Source organism: Falco punctatus (assembly GCF_963210335.1).
Source record: "Falco punctatus genome assembly, chromosome: 12".
In the NCBI taxonomy this organism is placed as follows: domain Eukaryota; kingdom Metazoa; phylum Chordata; class Aves; order Falconiformes; family Falconidae; genus Falco; species Falco punctatus.
The window spans coordinates 15,703,379-15,720,436 of NC_137592.1; the positions used below are offsets into that span (position 1 = coordinate 15,703,379).

Genomic DNA, 17,058 nt, shown 5'->3' on the forward strand with positions numbered 1-17,058 from the left:
TGCTTTCATGGCTAATCAGTTTCTACATATAACCTCTTTAGTAAATATTCAAGTGGAATTAATTCTAAATAGACTGCATAAGACAAAGGCTACCATCATTATTTGTCTAGTCTTTTTTTCTCCTTTGTTCCCTGATGGTTCACAAGATTATCTGTGAAATATCTGTGTGTATGTAGAGATTAGACCAAAAGCATTTCTGTGCTAAATACTCCCTGAACGCTAAATACCCCTGCTATTTGGTTAATAGGGGGGCATACAGACTCTGGGAAGACCTTATAGCAGCCTTTCAATATGTAAAGGAAGCTTATAAGAAAGATGGAAAAAGACTTTTTAACAAAGCCTGTAGTGACAGGACAAGGGCTAATGTGTTTAAACTAAAAAAGGGTAAGTTTTGATTTGATAAAAGGAAGAGATTTTTTTATCAAATGTTTGGTGGTGAGACATTGGAACAGGTTGGCCAGAGAAATTGTAGATGCCCCATTATTGGAAGTGTTCAAGGTCAGGCTGGACTGGGCTTTAAGCAACCCGATCTACTTGAAAGATGTGCCTGCCTATTGCAGGAGGGTTGGACTAGAAGGTCTTTAAAGGTACTTCCAACCCAAATTATTCTATGGTTCTGTAACATGGAAACTAGAGCTTAACTGCACTTGCAACACTTGCTGCACCGTGTAATTCACATTTGAGCTTTGAAGCTGTATGTACAGGGGATATTCCTGTTATTTGCAAATCCCTAAAAGACCTGACCAAGAGGTAGGTAATTGTATGTATCATTTGAAATGGTTGTAAGTGAAGGAACAAGGAGAAATCTTCCAAGGTTCAGGTATAGGTTTTACTCCTCAAAAGACAGCTTCTCTTTAGAATTCTCTCTTCCTGTATATGTAAGTGCAGGCTATCCTGCTGAGATCCAAGAAAATAATGACATTTACTTGAGTGATGTGAGTAGAAAGCATATATGAATCTGATGCTATTTTTCTGCATGTGTAAACTCCCTGTCATATTCACCATACAGAGTTTAACTGACTAGGAGGGATATCATTCTGCTGCTTTCTTAGATCATGTTGGCAAGAACTATAAAGGGCATCTGTTTTTTTTTTTTTTTTTTTGTTTTTTTTTTTGTTTTTTTTTTTTTTTTTTTCTCAAATAATAGCCTGTTTAAAAAAAAAGAACTTTTGTTTTTCCACTATTTAGAATCAGTTGGGCATTTTATTTCTATCACTATTCTTCATTTGTTTATTGTGGCACGCACGAAATTGCTAACAATCTTGTCTGAAAAAAATTATTTCTTAAGCAAATATATAGAAAATCAAAAGAAGACTGTGTGCATATCCCATGAACAGTATGTAAAAAGAAATTAGATTATATCCTCTAACCTAGCCTGCTGTTCTGTTTCAGACATTGTTGAATGAGTTAGACCGAAGTATGGGGCGATACCGAGATGAAGTAAACCTCAAAACAGCCATCATGTCCTTTATCAATGCTGTTCTGAATGCTGGTGCTGGTGAGGTGAGTCACTGCCCTGGAAAATCCTTCTAAAATGTTATGCTTGAATTAATTTACCTTGGAAAGTATTAGTAGATTAAGTCATAAATCTTGTGTTATTGAGTGGATGTAGTTTCTGGAAAATAATGCTGAATTGTTAGTATCAGTCTTAGAAAGACTTCCACATTATTTCATTCCCAGCCTCTTATAAGATAACATAGACTACTTGCACTGAGATGATTACTCAGGTATTTTTGGTGTGGGTTTATTTATTTATTTATTTTTACAGCACTGCAAAGCATTTCCCCCTTGATTTCAGCCTTTTAGAAAACATCTTGCTTTACCTTCAGAAATGTTTGCGATGTTCAGTTGTTTTGACTCAAAGCCAAACTCAAAATGTTTAAATTTAAAAATGTCAAAGGGAGACACTTCAGAAAAGACACTTTGTTGTTTTTCTTTCATTAAAAAGACTTCCTTTTGAGTCTTGTTGATAGTTTAAACTGACTATGTTTCATTTAAAGTGTTACTTTTGTTACATTGGGTTTTCTTTTTTTTGGTCAAACCACAACAAACAACAAGCTCACAGGTGCTCTGTCTGGCAATGTGTTTGTCTCTATCTGTGGCAGTCCTGTAACATCCCACTGAACAGGTGTCAAGTTTGCCAGACAGGTAGTTTTATGACAAATATAAAAATGAGGAGGAATACTGAAGTACTGTTCATCTGCAAGCAGGAGGTGGACCTCCAATGGACTAGCAGGATAAATACTAATAACTTTTGTACTTTATAGAACAAGATGGAACATGCTGTCCTTCTCACTGGGTATGCAGAACTCATTGTAGGTAAACAAGGACTGCATTTTTAAGTGAAACAGAGGCAAAGATTGGTGTCAGGATAGAGAAACAAAGGGAAGAACTGAGGTTTTAAGTAATATTTTTTTATAATGTGATGAAAAGCTTTTGTAACCCAATAGTTTGGTTTTCCCTCAATTTTTAAGGACAACTTGGAGTTCCGATTACACCTACGATATGAGTTCCTAATGCTGGGAATTCAGCCTGTCATTGATAAGCTAAGAGGACATGAGAATGCCACACTGGACAGGTAAGACATTTTTTCTGAGAACAGTTACCAAACAACAGAAAGAATTCTTAAAAACTCTTCTCCGTTTGGGGTTTAGATTTAAGTACAAAGCTGTCTCTGTTTCTTCCTAAAAGTTACTCCCTTTAAAGACAGAAAGGAGATATGTCCTTACAATTAAAATCAGAAGATGAAGTAGGAAATGTGCATATTGAATTGGCAGTGGCTGTGGCAAGGAGTTCCTGAATTGCTTTCCTTCTAAGCTGGGGGTGACAATGAGAATGAAAAAAAAAACTTCTTTCTTCTCTTGTAGCAAAACTGGGAAAACAGCCTATCCTGGTAGAAGGGAGGGAAGCCAGTAGTTCATTGAGTTCATTGAGACTGAGTAGATATGGTCAAAATGCAGGTTCTGAGTTTCCAAGTTTTTTCTTTATGCTCAGTCTATTTTTGTGATCTAGCTAGTATCACAACCTCCCAAAGAGCGGCTGTGGTACAACTATGAGAGAAGAGGCACTTGCGGTGAGTGGTAGGGTAGAGATGCCAAGGGGGCAAGAGAGAAGAATGAGGAGCATCTTCAAACAGCTCTGCTGCTGCACAAAATGTAACACTGAATGGCACCTTTAAATTACTGTGTTAAAAGTTATACGGATAATAAATGTTTTCTCCACTAGCAGTTCTGTGTTTTGCCACAGTAATTGGAGCTACTAATGACCTTAAATTAAACCCTTCACAAAGCCACATGCTGAAATAAACTTGGAGTAAACAGTCTGAACAATTTGACTGAGACACTTCAAGAAGCTAAAAGACTGAGGAACTAATGAGGAGCCTCGTAAAATCCATTTGCTTAACAAAATGAAGCATTTTAATGTGTAAGGGCAGGCAGCTGTGGGAATCTACCTTCTCCTGTGACCACATTAAGCTTTGCAGAGAGGCACTGAGCTGCTGATGTTATGCTATCCCTTATTGTCTGCTACTCCAAGCCCCTTCCTACAGAGCAGGGCTGATTTGTAAGTGTCTGATATCTGGGATTTATGTTTGCCAAGGCACATAGTGCAAAACCTATGGGTCAGGCCTATGCCTCAGCTTACAAGGCACTGTTTTCTCACTGTCTGGGAGCTGCTATGGGGTGATAGAGCCATCCCTGGGGGCAAATGTAGTGTGCCTGAGATTCTGCATAGGCACTGTGTTAGCACCAGCTGCCTGTCATAAGGACTGGGCTCACATCTTTGAGCAGTTGGACATAACACACATGCACCTGTGTATTAATGTCACAGGGAAAGATTGCGTGCAGTTGTGTGTGTCCACATTTTGCTGCAAAGCTGGAAACACTAATGTTACTTTTGATCCACAATATTATAACTGAGAAGAGAATCTCTCCTATAGGCAATCCATGTTCCTTTGGTCAGTAACCACAAATGTTTAAGAGGGCCTTAGGGGCACTTTCAAGTCTTACAAGTTACAGTTGTGAGGATAATAACAGAGGTTTGAGAGGCTCCCACATGCCTGGATTACACAGACTATATGCCAGGTCTATACAGAGGGAAGTGCCACAGCCTTTCTCCACATCATCTGCCGTGCTGTGGTCTCCATGCAAGAGAAGTCCAGATATCAGGGTCCTGTGTGTCTCACCAGGTCCTCCAGATCCCAACAGAGGCATACTGATGTGCTTATCAATAGGCAAATGTGAAGACAGTTGTGAACTCTGCTGTTTAACTAATCCACTGAATGCATCGCTACTCCACCATGCAAAAGAAACAACCTGTTAATGGTCTAATACATGGTTAACAAGTATGGCATGGGCTTTTAAGAAATATATTATCACTACAGGCATTGCCCTCATCACAAATAGAATATTCCTTTCCTACTTTATTTTTAGCAGTTTTACTTCAACACAGTGACTTAGCATAAGGATTAAAGAGCACAAATACTTCAGCCAGCCATTCCTTTTGGCCTGGCACTGACCCCCATGAGTTACCTTGCATATGTATCCCAGCACTTCATGTAAGAAAGGTTTGCCAGTTTCCAAGTGTTCTAGCTGGAAATGAGGTGTTGCTGCTTCTGTAGTGACATGCGTCTGACATTAAGTCTGAGTTACACCATGAATATTAGCAGGTTTTGTTTGTTCTGGGTTTGTTTTCTCTTAGGCACTTAGATTTCTTTGAGATGGTCAGAAATGAAGATGACCTGGAACTTGCCAAGAGGTTTGACCTGGTAAGTTTTTCTTTGGAATACCTGAACTTGCCAAAGCTGAGCATCCACTTTGGATGCTTGATGCAACTTCCCTTTGTGTTCCCTGGAAACAATGATTGACTTTGGTGCTGAGAGTGGCTGGTGCTCTTGTTTTCACTGTTTCTCATTTAGCAAGTAAGGAGGTCTGTGATGTGTGCATAATGAAAACAATGATCACAGACAGGGCTCCTGCCAAGTATCTTTGACAAAGACTTCTTTCTTATGTTTAGCTGAAGGTTCATGAGTGGAGTGTGTTCTCAGTCCTGCGCTCATGTTCTCAGTCCACATGATCCAGATGCATTCTAGTTTCAGACATCCCTTTTACAGGACTATGGGTGAAGCTTATGCTCTTCTCTGATACTTTTCCCAAGATTATGGGAAACTCTTCTGAAGACTGTCACCTCAGAGCCTGTGGAGAGGATCAGTATTTCAGACTGGGTGGATTTTAAAGATGAGCATAAAACAAGGACAGTTTCCACAACCTTTAGCAAGAGTAAGAGGCTATAGGGTATAGAACAGTTACAGTTTCCTATTTCCATGACCAGCTCTTGCCACACAACAACACAGAACAACTAGCCCTTTCCTGCTTAGCTTCTACTATTTGTGCCACCACTTTCTAGGACCCAAATGCTTTCCTTGCTTCAGAACAGCTCTTGGTGGCTTTGCATGCCTCCTACCTTTCTAGCCCTTTACTTTGGGAATCTTTTTCATACTGGAGTGGAGATGGCAATGCTGGTCTCAAAGACCCATGTGCTTGCTCCTCACTGGAACTTGCAGCTGGACATTGCAGGAGATTCTATAGAGGTCCAGTTGCTGGAAATTCAACTGTCTCTGTGTTGATCAGATCTTTCACAGTTAGTTGGGCTTTCACTGTGCATAGTTTTTTCTCTTGTTCTTTCACTACCTTCTCTCACTGCAGATCCACATTGATACAAAAAGTGCCTCTCAGATGTTTGAGTTGATCAAGAAGAGATTGAAGCACACAGATGCCTATCCTTATTTGTTATCCATCCTCCAGCACTGCTTGCAGATGCCATGTGAGTACATCACAGTTCTCCAGAGCAAGGGGTACTAAAGAACTAGGTGAAGCTTTGGTGTAGGTAGAGGGTCACAGATAACCAAGGAACACACTGCTCGGGTCTTCCATTCAGAACTTGGCAGTGGCTAAGGAATTTGTTATCTTACCACTGACTCCATCCAGCAGATTTTTGTTGCAGTACTTAAAGCAGCAGCTTGACCTCTCTGCACTTGCAAATAAAATTAAGTAGCTGAGACATTCCAGTTAGTCACTGACAGAGCTTTTAATGATTTTAAACTGAAAGTTCTAAAAAAGAAAGAGCCCTTGTGCTTTAGACAGGGAATTCCCTGAAATAGATATCATTTTGAATATTAACAAAATGCACTGAGGAATTTTTCTGGTGAAACAATACAGTACTGAAAGCTGTTCTGTCACTGGGAAATTCCACAGTGAGTCTTCAGGCTGCTATCTCATGGCAATGTATTGGTGCAGAGCTCCTGAATTCAAACTGAAAAATAACACTGGCATTTGTTTTCAAAAGAAGCGATAAGAATCTTCTTGGTTAACTGTAATAAAACAACTCATTTATGCTTCCAGAGTGTAGCAGCTGAGCAAAGGCATAGCAAGATTACTAAAAAACTGCCTGCCTTGATCCTTTTAGGTATCAGATGCTGATCTTCATTACTTTCGGCTGTACTTGGGCAGTCAAAATGAGAAGGGAACATGGAGGAGATGTACTGTGGTGTGCTTTTTCAGAAAGTAATGTGGTATATTTTCAGGCACTCTTTAGGTTCAAGTACTGCCGTCCACAAATTCAAGCAGTTGCTTGTCCCACTGGTCTCCTTGATATTACTTTTTAAGACAGTATTTGAGCTTTAAGTATTGACCTGGATTTTTGGTGGCAGGACTAAGCCCTGCTAGGCCAGGAGAGGATTGTACTGGAGCAGCTCTGAAGAATCTGAAGGTCTAGGTTATGCAACTCAGGGAGCTGAGGTGAACTTTATGTTACTTTGGCTCTTCTGGTTTATATCCATGCGATCAGTCCATGTGGTTCAATTTCTGTTCTTTCCACACTTTTTGGTCGTGTTTGTACAAATTTTTAATGCCAGTTGAATTTTGCTGGCCTGCAGATAACCAAGCATGCATATAGAACATCTGATTGTATTTACAGTGCCTGGTTACGATGTTACCTGGGTACCAAAAGAAAACCCCAGCATCAAGCCACAGAAAATACTGAGTAACAGCTATCACAAAGGAATCACTTCTATACATTTGAGGTGCAAGTTAGAAGTTAGAAATAATCTGTCAAAAGGGTTACACAACCTGAATGTGCAAAATCAGGTGCAGAGTTGCCCGTGGTTGTTATGTGCTGTTCCCGTATGCCAGATGTTTGTAACTGATCTGCTAGCAACAGTTCACAGTTAGGCTTTGTGTTCTACAGTTTACTCCATACAGGATTGAGTTGGAAGGTGGAAAGGAAGGAATGCCAGTCAGCAGACTGGCCAGCAGCAGGCAGGTCTGTGGACTTTGGCATGGAAACAAGTTCTCATGGGTTGGTCTTTTTCTATACAGATAAGAGGAATGGAGGAAACTTCCAGCAGTGGCAGCTGTTGGACAGAATACTTCAACAAATTGTTCTTCAGGATGAGCGAGGAGAAGATCCAGATATAGCTCCATTGGAAAACTTCAATGTCAAAAATATAATTAAAATGTAAGCTGCATTATTGTTGTTCATTTTTGTTATGTGGGTATAAGTATATGATAAGTATGCAGGTGCTTAAAAAATAAATTATCATATCTGAGGAGTTTCTTATTTTAACTTACAGCTTCTCATGATCTTGTTGGTCTTCTAAATGGTTTTCTTCTAATGGCATCTCAACTAGACAGTATTTTCTAGCAAAGTCCTTGCCTTTGACTTCTAATTTCTATTAAATATTAAGCTGCTTGGAAGAGCAGAAAAAATACCCATGATGTTATAACAAGGCTTCCTCATGTGCCTTTTTTCATTCAGAATGTTGATGAAAGTTTTCATTGATATTTTAAAAAAAAAAAAAAAAAAAAAAAAAAAGTGGTCATCTCTATTTAGATTTCATTCCTCACTAATGAGCACATAGTTTAGAAAGATTTTGAATAGTGGAAAGCAGCCCCCACCTAGCACACAAAACTTTTTACCTCTTCATAAAATGTCTGCATGCTCTCACCCACAGACTTGGCTGAGGGCACGACCATTATTTTTTCCCATAGGATGCATCATTTGAGAAGTCTAGCTACATGAGCTGGCTCTCATCTCAACTTCCCTGTTCTCAGTCCTTTTTTAGCCAAACTTTTGGACTCTTCATTCCATCCATCTGCCTCTGCAGGTAACTCATGGCCCATTACCCTTCTGAATTATCCACTGAAAAGAGTATTTTATAGAACATAAGCCTCATATGAAACCAAATTCTCCTGTACTAAAAATCTTACAGTCTCCCCTGTTACAGGCATGAGCCAAAATCAAAACTGATTTCTCATTATGGAAAAATATGCTGGTGTTGATCTCTTTCTGTCTGCCTGGATATTAGACTTCATTGTAGACCTCGTGCCTGATCTTCCCTTTCTACTTTCATAGCTACTCCTCATTCTGCATATCTAATCAATCCCCAGCATGCCCTGCATATTTTCTGTCAGTAATAGGAAATAGCTGTGCCAGTATGAGATATGAGTGTTGCCTTGTTACTGATGTATTACCCAACAGATAAACATCCTCCCTCCTTGTAAGAAAGAAAAAAATAGAACCGCAGAAGTAGGAAAAAAGATGGCAATCTGGTCTTGTATTAAGGGTGGGGTAATTTATAACCCACAGCAGCTTGATTATTTTAGTGATGACTTCCCTCTCTCAAAATAAGTAGACTTGGCATTTTGAAAGCATTACCTGAAGACAGGAACATATCAGGATTCCTTCCCCAGGCATTCCTTTATTCCTTTTCAGGAATTTGAGCAACCAGCCATCACATTTATATTAACTGTTGGCTACAGTATGGATCAGGATCTGGAGCCAGACTGATGACCAGTATGATCCTGTATAACCATGTAAATTCACCAGGTTCCCTTTTGATAATCACTACACATAATGGCCACTTGCCTTTCAGCCTGGGTAGCCCAGAACAACTTGAAATTATCTGATTTCATCTTTCAGGCTGGTGAATGAAAATGAAGTCAAGCAGTGGAGGGACCAGGCAGAGAAGTTTCGGAAAGGTGAGTGTATCCTCTGTGCTTGGGAAGGCAAAAAAGGAAGCAAGACTGATCCTGATTCAGTCACAGAGCAGCAAGCAGCAGGGCTGCGCACAACTTCTGCTTTTGTGGACAAACCCTGCTTTGTTCCCTCTAGTAGATTTTTTCTCATGGTGATCAGTTTATGTGCTCAATAGGATGGGGCTTCCCTCAGTCTTCACATGAAGTGATTTTACAGTCTAAATGGAACTTGGGCATTGTTGTCTTGATAACTGAAGATCACTGTCAAGATAGTCAGACTCCATTTTCTTTTTCATACTGTCATACATCCCCAGTTGAATATTTCAGTGTAACCTGCATCTCTTTCGGGACTGTTCATGAGCTTTATTTCACCAGCCCCATTTGCCTCTTACCCCTAGATCATGCTGAGCTGATGAGTAGGCTAGAGAAGAAGGAGCGGGAATGTGAGACAAAGACCCAGGAGAAAGATGAAATGATGAAGACATTGAACAAAATGAAAGACAAACTGCAGAAGGAATCCTTGGAGCTGCGCCAGACCCGGGACCAGATGAACGACCTAGTGGCTCAACTTAATGAGTTCTCGGTATGAGACTGGGACTATTCCCATCCTCTTTTGAGGCCTGCTAACTAGTGAATGATGAACAAAAGCACGTTATGAGTGGAACACTTTCTATGGTTGGTACAGAGAGAGTCTGTCTAGCCAGCTACAAAGATGAATATTTAGAAGCTGCTCAGCTTTTAGCTGGGACTGAAATCCTAGAGCTGGTGGTATAGAATGGATAATGCATGGGCTGCTTCATTCCTTCTCTTCAGCCACCTTCCTTGCAGAAGCTGCTGAGGCACGCATGTCCTCCTCCAGCCATATTTTTGCTGCTGAGTAGGGTGGCTCTGGTTGTTATTTCAGTGGAATATAGAGAAATCTCCCAGATATGAACATAAATTTAGTGAGAAACAGGATTCCTGTCATGCTTCAAGAGCATCAGTACTGTCTTGGAGCTCTGCAAAAGCAGCATTTGCAGTTGCTCCCTCCTGCTTGCTGCTCCTTCTGCCCCAGCAGTGTGCCTGAGCCTCAGCTCACCAGGACGAGGCCCTGAGGAGTTAGATATTGCAGAAAGCAGGTTTGTTCTCTCTTCTCCACTGCCACTTTCTATTAGTGGGGCCTAATGACAGGTATTCAGTATTTCAAACCTTAAGGTTTAAAACTCAGGAGTTCAAAAGTTCATAAGATAGAACTTTTCTCTTTTTTCATACATAAGGAGAAAATAATATATTTTGGCTTCTTTTACTAGCTTTCTGTTTTTCTGAGCCATTTATGGTTCCTTTTTTCAAGCTCTTCTCCACAACTTCAAGGGCTTGAAACTTTCTCTTAAATGAAAGCTGAGATTCCTCCCTTTATTGCATGGCTTTGAGTGCAGGAGGCTTTAAAGAAAACATCAAATATTTTGAATCTTGTAATAAAATCACATCAGCTGGCAACATGGAGTTATTGTGCCTTTTAAACTGTTTGCTTTCTTTTTCTGTGTGTTTTTTATTTTCCAGCAAGGGGGCAGTATTTCCTTCCCACCCCCGCCACCACCCCCTCCAGGTGGCCCATTAGCTTTGTCCTCTTCCCACACATCTGAGAATTTGCCACCACTGCCCCCTCCTCTGCCTTTCTCCAGCTGTCCCCCTCCTCCTGCTCCACCACCTCCTCCAGGAGGACCTCCTCCTCCACCAGGAGCACCACCTTTCTTCAGCATGGGGATGCCACCCCCTTCAACAGCCACCTTCAGCAGCAGTGGTACCAGCCTGAAGAAGAAATCTATCCCACAGCCTTCCCACCCACTGAAATCCTTCAACTGGGCTAAACTGAGTGAGGTAAGAAATTGTATGCTCTCAGCAATTAATTTACTTTCTAAGGATAACTCGGTGTTGATCAATGCCATGAAGTGCAAGGTGACAGAAGCGAGTGATACTGTGGCTTTCTGTGGGTTGAAGTCAGTAGGAGTCAGTAGCTGTCTTGAGGGAGTCTCCTCAGTTCTCCACCGGTGCAGTATATGTCCTGTGATGACCGAGGTGCTAGTTAGATTGAGGGAGCTGCAGTAGATCTGGGCATGCAATCAGATAGGCAAAGCTGTAGTAGGACTGAATACTTTAGCCAGAGATGGACATCTCCAGGACTGGTGTGCCAGTCCCTCACTTGCACATCAAGGAAAAGGATGGTCAGAGCGAGTGTGGGCAAAACATGGTGAGAACCAACTCCAAAATCAGCCTCCTCTAACCTGGCAGGAGATTTCCCCAAGGAGAGATAGGTGGCCTGATTCTCCCCACCATTTGTTCGTCACCACAAGGGAAGCCGCCCTTCTCTGTGCATGGTTACAACTGTCTCTTGGCAACCAAACTCCAAATTTGCAATCAAAACAGAGGACTTGGATTCTTCCTGTTGCACTCATTTTCTGCTACCTTAGTTGGTTCTCCTTCCCCTGCACTTCTCTCTCTTCCTTCTCTGCCCCGCCTCCTTCACTTTAGGTTTTAATTTTTTGTTAAACTGATTTAGAAAGGAAAAAAGTGTCTGTGTTGAGTTTGGATGGCTGCCTAGAAACCCAGGTTCTCTTTTAGACTGAAACTCACCCAGGGCCCAACTCTGGCATTTGGAATGAGTGTCCAGGGACCTCTGGAATGCCACAAGAATTCTCTCTCCCCCTCTCTCCTTTTCTTTAAAATAAAGTGAAGTGAAATATTTGCTGCACCATCTGTGCTTGTCTGTCAAGGCCACGTGGGGGGTGTGGGAGAGAATGTAAGGATGGGGATTTATTTTCCTTTGCAGAACATGGGACTTAATGCTCTGAAGAAAAGAAATAATAACTAATATATGTATATATATGAATGTATATGAAAAAGAGAGAGTCACAGGTGTTTCTGTTTAATGTACAGTAACTGTAGGCTTATCCTGCCCTCTGGTTAGGAGTGAAGGCAGCTGTGCTAATAAAACTGAAGACCTGGGTGGTGAGGTGGGTAAAAGATGCTATTTTGAGGAAGGCAGAATAGTTGGAAAAAAGGGGCATAAGAGGGCGTGGGCTTAATTTTGGTGTGTTTGCCAGGGTTAGTGTTTTGATCTAGTAAGGTCTCTGCAAAACTGCAGAGCTGGTGGTGCAGACACAGGTGGCTTGCCTTGTTATTTGGGTAACACTTTGTTATGGAATTATTTAATTCCACTGACTCTTGGAGGAAGCAGTATGTTTTTGGCCATCCTGATCAGTTATCCTAGATCCCCTGCTTCAGTACCAGGCACTTCCTTTCTGTTTGCATGGATATGAATCCTCTGAATGCAAAGTGATGGGTGGGTTGGATGGCCTCATCTTGCCTTTTGTTACCATCACAGCACTTCTGTGGTGTTCTGAGCTGTCAAAGTAGCCATACTTGAATGAAGACTCACAAGCACCCTGGCTGGGAGCAGTGTATCCTGAGTTTTTTGCGCACAGAAAACTGAGGCCTGAAAGTGTGCATAGTATTACTGTGGTTCGTGGTAGTGTTTAACTTCCAGTTCACACGAATACAAATTTTCCCAACAAAAACATTTTGAGGAAAAATACATCTGACACCACATATATGTTTTTCTTTTTTGAAAGACCAGTCTAGTTAGCAAAAAGCACAGGCACATCTGCACCATGCAACACAGCGAGGTGAGGTGGCACAGTGCTGGAAACAGAACTGTACGCAAACTTAGGTCTGCAGCCAGGTGAAATATGTTATTCAGCTCTTAGGTATCTCTACATACTGTTTAGGCCATCCTTCTCGAAGCAGTTAGTACAGAGTCTTCCTCCTAAGCTTTCTTAAGTGAGTGTGAAGATGATGCCAGGACTGAGGCAGCCCACATGAGAATGAACCCCTTTCTGTTCACGCAGCCTGCCTCAAGGGAGTGAGAGAAAGCCAGCAGAGGCCAAGAGGAGCGTGGACAGGGCTGGCTGAGGGGCATTTGTCTGCAATATGCTTTCTCAGTAGTGGAATCAAGGCTGTCCTCCACGGCTGGCACCTTTTTTCCCAATGCTGATAGTGTCTTTGGAAGGAAAGGACTGAGTTGCTGGGTGTTCGGAGAATGATCAAATATATTTAAACTCGTAGCAGTTGACGAAAACAGATTGTTCACAGTTCCCGCGGGCACCATGAAAAAAGGTTTGACTGGAAAGTATTCCTGCTTCTAACAATGAAACTCAAGCAACCCACTGATATCCTTTGGGAATTAAAGATTTTGTACTAGCTTTGATGTAAGCTGATGATCAAGCACAAAGCCATTTAGATGCATGGATAGGCTGAGTTCTGATGAAGCCCTTCTGCACCACAGCTCCATTCATACAGCACTGTAGCATCGTCTCTGAATTCCATTCATACAGCACTACAGTAGTGCTGGTGCCAAGGATCTCTGTTTTTTAAGAAAAAAATATACTGCAATGTAACCACTGTAATATCCTGGAAAGATTCCTTTCTTTGTTTCTGGACAGCAAGTGGAGTTTGCTCTCTCACTCTGAATTTTACACAACACCCAAGGCCAAACAGGGACCAGACATTTATGGTTAATCCAAATTATGCACAGATTTCAAGCACACTGGAAAAATGGATTAATATAATTACCTTTTTAATAACTATAAACATATTGATTTGAAGTTATCAGAGTAAATATAGTCAACCTTCAACTGCACTGCTTGCTATCCCATGACTGGAGAAATAGCTTCCCGTTAAGTGTCAGGCTGGTGTTGACTCTAGTCAATGATCTGAAAGAGCTTTCTTTAGACAGCTCTAAGCAGACATGGGTGAAATTGTCTCAGAAGAAAGATATTTGTTCTACATACCACATAGGATTTTTTTTTAGAAACAATACCACCACCAACCCCCCCCCCCCCCAAAAAAAAAAAAACATCACATAAACAGAAAATGTTCATTTTGACACTGAGTTTTCTAAAAAATGTTTCTATAAAGTTATTGATGATCCTGATTTCTGGAACTTTCTTCCTGAAAGCAGCCTGAGGATCATGGCAAACAATGATGCAGGACTGCTGCCAGAGATTCAAAATTAATGGAAAGATTTCTACAAAATCTCAGTGTGAAGCTACTCATAGTAGCCTTGGTGGTGCCTAGTCCTACAGCAAGATAAAACAGCTGTCTCAATTAACAAACATGCCAGAAATACAATTTTTGCTCAAACTGGATTTTTCTTACACTGAAGAAAGGATCTGATATCAAGATAGAAATCTGAAAAACACACTCTGTTCATATCCCTTTTTTCAGATTCATTATGGAATTATGGATTAAAATTTTAAGTGGCTTCAGTTTTTGATGGTTAATATTTTACAAATATTAACCTACTAGTAAGCAGAATTGCCTGCTCCAGTATTCACAGGACACTCATCGCTCCTATGGTTTCTGTGGACCTGCAGGACAAATGAAAGGCTTTCCCAAAGTACTGTAATTTTCACTCATGCTGTGAGGTTACTGAAGCATGATGGACTTTGGTGGCTTGCAGAGTATCATTATTTATCTTTCAGGGTAAATAAAATAATCTGTTAGATGTAGCAGAGGACAGCTTGTTATGATCTGTAGCTCCATGAAATACTGTCATTCTCTGTCTGTGTAGGTCTCAGCAAATTGAGCCTCATTACAAAGGTGAAATGATGTAACTGCAGCAGCTACAGCGAGCAGATTGTTAAATGCAACATACCCAGAACCTCAGCTTGATGGAACAAATACCTTGTCAGTACTTGTTCTGATAATAAGAGGTTTACTTATAAAATATATGCTACCATTTTGCTAGAGGATGCTGGGAAATGTAGTTCATAGCATTTGTTTCTCAAAGGTGGCCAAGACTTTGCAAAGCAGAGGAACCACAGATCTTGGAAGACTTGTAGAATGAGTAGATAGATAAGTAAATAAATATGGGAGGAAAAGCATGTTATGGATGAAGTGACCTCTTTTTTTTTTGTGTGTGTGTGTGTGTTAAAGTGAGAGAAAAAGGAAAGAAGAAATAAAGAATTTACTTTATTTTAAAATTGATATTTAGGGACCATAAATACTTTTTATGGTGCTGAGGGAATCATTTATCATAGCGAGCACATTATGCAAGCCTGTTTCTCTTAAAACGCTCAGTCTCTCTGGCTGATGACAAGGAACTATCAGCCAGTTAATCTATAACTGAGTAGCAAGAGCTCAGTGTAGGAAATTATCTGGCAGCAACATGATAGTTTTCAAGGGCAGAACCTAGGGTAGAAATAGAAGGGACAGCACCATTGCAAGTGTTTTGTGTAACTAAGGTTGTTTATACCTTTGCTTGCCTTTTTTTTTCCTTTGACGGGATTGGACCATTTGGTTTTTAAGCACTAAAATTGCGTTGCTTGGCTCAAAGTTCTGTTTGTGTGCAGCATTGCAATGGTGCTGCTTTGGAATTTGTTTTTCTGCTACAAGTAGCATACAAACCATCCTGTACAGGACCAGATTCAACCAGGGTCTTAAAATGAATCTGAATTGAAATGAGAATAATTTTAACTTCCTTGGGTTGTTTTTTTTTGGGAAAGCATGGTCAAGAACTATTATCTGCAATCCCTTTGTGAGTTTCAGAACTGCCTGTTCCAGCACCTCTGCAATTCATTCAGACTAGCCCATTCTGTAGCACGTTCTCACTGTTCTTGCCATTTCTGGGGAAACTTCACTCCCAGGAGAGTTTTGCAGCCAGACAGGTAGATGAGCAAGGCTCTCCAGAGTAGCTGTCTCTTGAGTCACATCCAGCCTTTGGCCAAACACAGCCTATAGCTTTTTGGCATCCTCAGGGCTCTATCCCAGTGGTGACTCTAAGGGCTGCTTCTGAAGCCATGTGCACTAGCCCCTGTCAAGAAATATTCTTCTACTTCAGTGTTTGATGGAACAATCTGAAAGAGTGAGGAACTCTGAGAACTGCTCTGCTGTTCAAATGCATCCCTCAGGATTTATAATTCAAGGTTTATAAAGCCAGTCTGGAAATTGAATAAGAATGAACGCTCCTCCTGAATGCTTCTGGCTAAGATTGGTAGTGGAGTCTAGGGTTAGAGTAAAATGAAAAGTAACTTTGTTTCCTATTCCTTTGGCTGAGATGAGCCTCCCAAACTCATTTGTCATGTTACAGCCACAGGGTCATGACATTTTTCCTACTGTGGAACGAAGAGCCACAATGATTGCAAGGAATGGTACAACGATATTGGTAGGCTTGTTCAGGGGTGGGTGCTGCTCCACTCTAGTATATGTTCTCGCTGTAAATAGCACTGCAGACACCCCTCCTTGTCCTCAGGCACTCACAGGCTGCCTCTGGAGGGAGGGTGTTGGTTTTCCTTCACAGTGTCTGCCCTGCCAGGAATTTCCTCCAGAACACTTCACACTTTTATTTCCCCCTCATTTCATCCTCCCATCAGGTTTTTTCCTTGCTCCTTGAGCCTTGTGGCTTAGCACATTTCTCTCATTCCTTTGATGATTGTGAATGGGAAGTAAAGCCTGTTCCTAATTAGTTCTGATAATGAAGTGTTAACACACTTTTCTGTGTAGGTACAAGTCAGGTACTTCAGAGCTGGAGCCTGTGTGAGGGTTTCCTTGCTATTGCTTGCTGTTCCTGGCTTTCTCTGCATCAGTGTTCTGCTGGCTCTTCACCTCCTGGGATTTGCTTAGGCCTTTTTACAATCCCTTCTGTCCATTTCCTTTTTCTTTTAATCAACACCTTCCTTATTTTTCCAGTTAATAAAGTACAATAAATGTACACTTCATTAACTAAATGAACTGAAAGACAGTGTAGTCAGTTGTGAAGAGCAAGTCTTCCTTTTCTAAATAGGTAATTGCCCAAAGCTTGTCTCACACAACATGCACCTTAACAGTCAGTAGGAAGGAGAAGGTAGTTCAGTCTTTGTGTCCTCTGCCAGCAATGACATCTGTCCTGAGAATGTCAGCAGGAGACCCCAAGGCCGCCTTCTGATTTAGGATGACTGCTGATTAGCTAATTCATGTACTGCAAGAGCTGATTTGGTCCAGGGTTGGGTTG

General features: G+C 41.1%; 1 protein-coding gene across 6 annotated transcripts in view; it reads left to right on the top strand.

Annotated features, from left to right (window-relative positions):
• Positions 1-17,058, top strand: part of DAAM2 (dishevelled associated activator of morphogenesis 2) — a 208,340-nt gene that overhangs the window by 147,218 nt on the left and 44,064 nt on the right. For all 6 annotated transcript variants that reach the window (XM_080407888.1, XM_080407889.1, XM_080407890.1 and 3 more), the window contains 8 exons: positions 1,393-1,503; positions 2,475-2,578; positions 4,699-4,765; positions 5,703-5,820; positions 7,374-7,512; positions 8,977-9,035; positions 9,431-9,615; positions 10,572-10,889. In XM_080407888.1, coding sequence (XP_080264014.1) covers positions 1,393-1,503; positions 2,475-2,578; positions 4,699-4,765; positions 5,703-5,820; positions 7,374-7,512; positions 8,977-9,035; positions 9,431-9,615; positions 10,572-10,889 — 1,101 coding nt within the window. The remainder of the gene's footprint in view (positions 1-1,392; positions 1,504-2,474; positions 2,579-4,698; positions 4,766-5,702; positions 5,821-7,373; positions 7,513-8,976; positions 9,036-9,430; positions 9,616-10,571; positions 10,890-17,058) is intronic.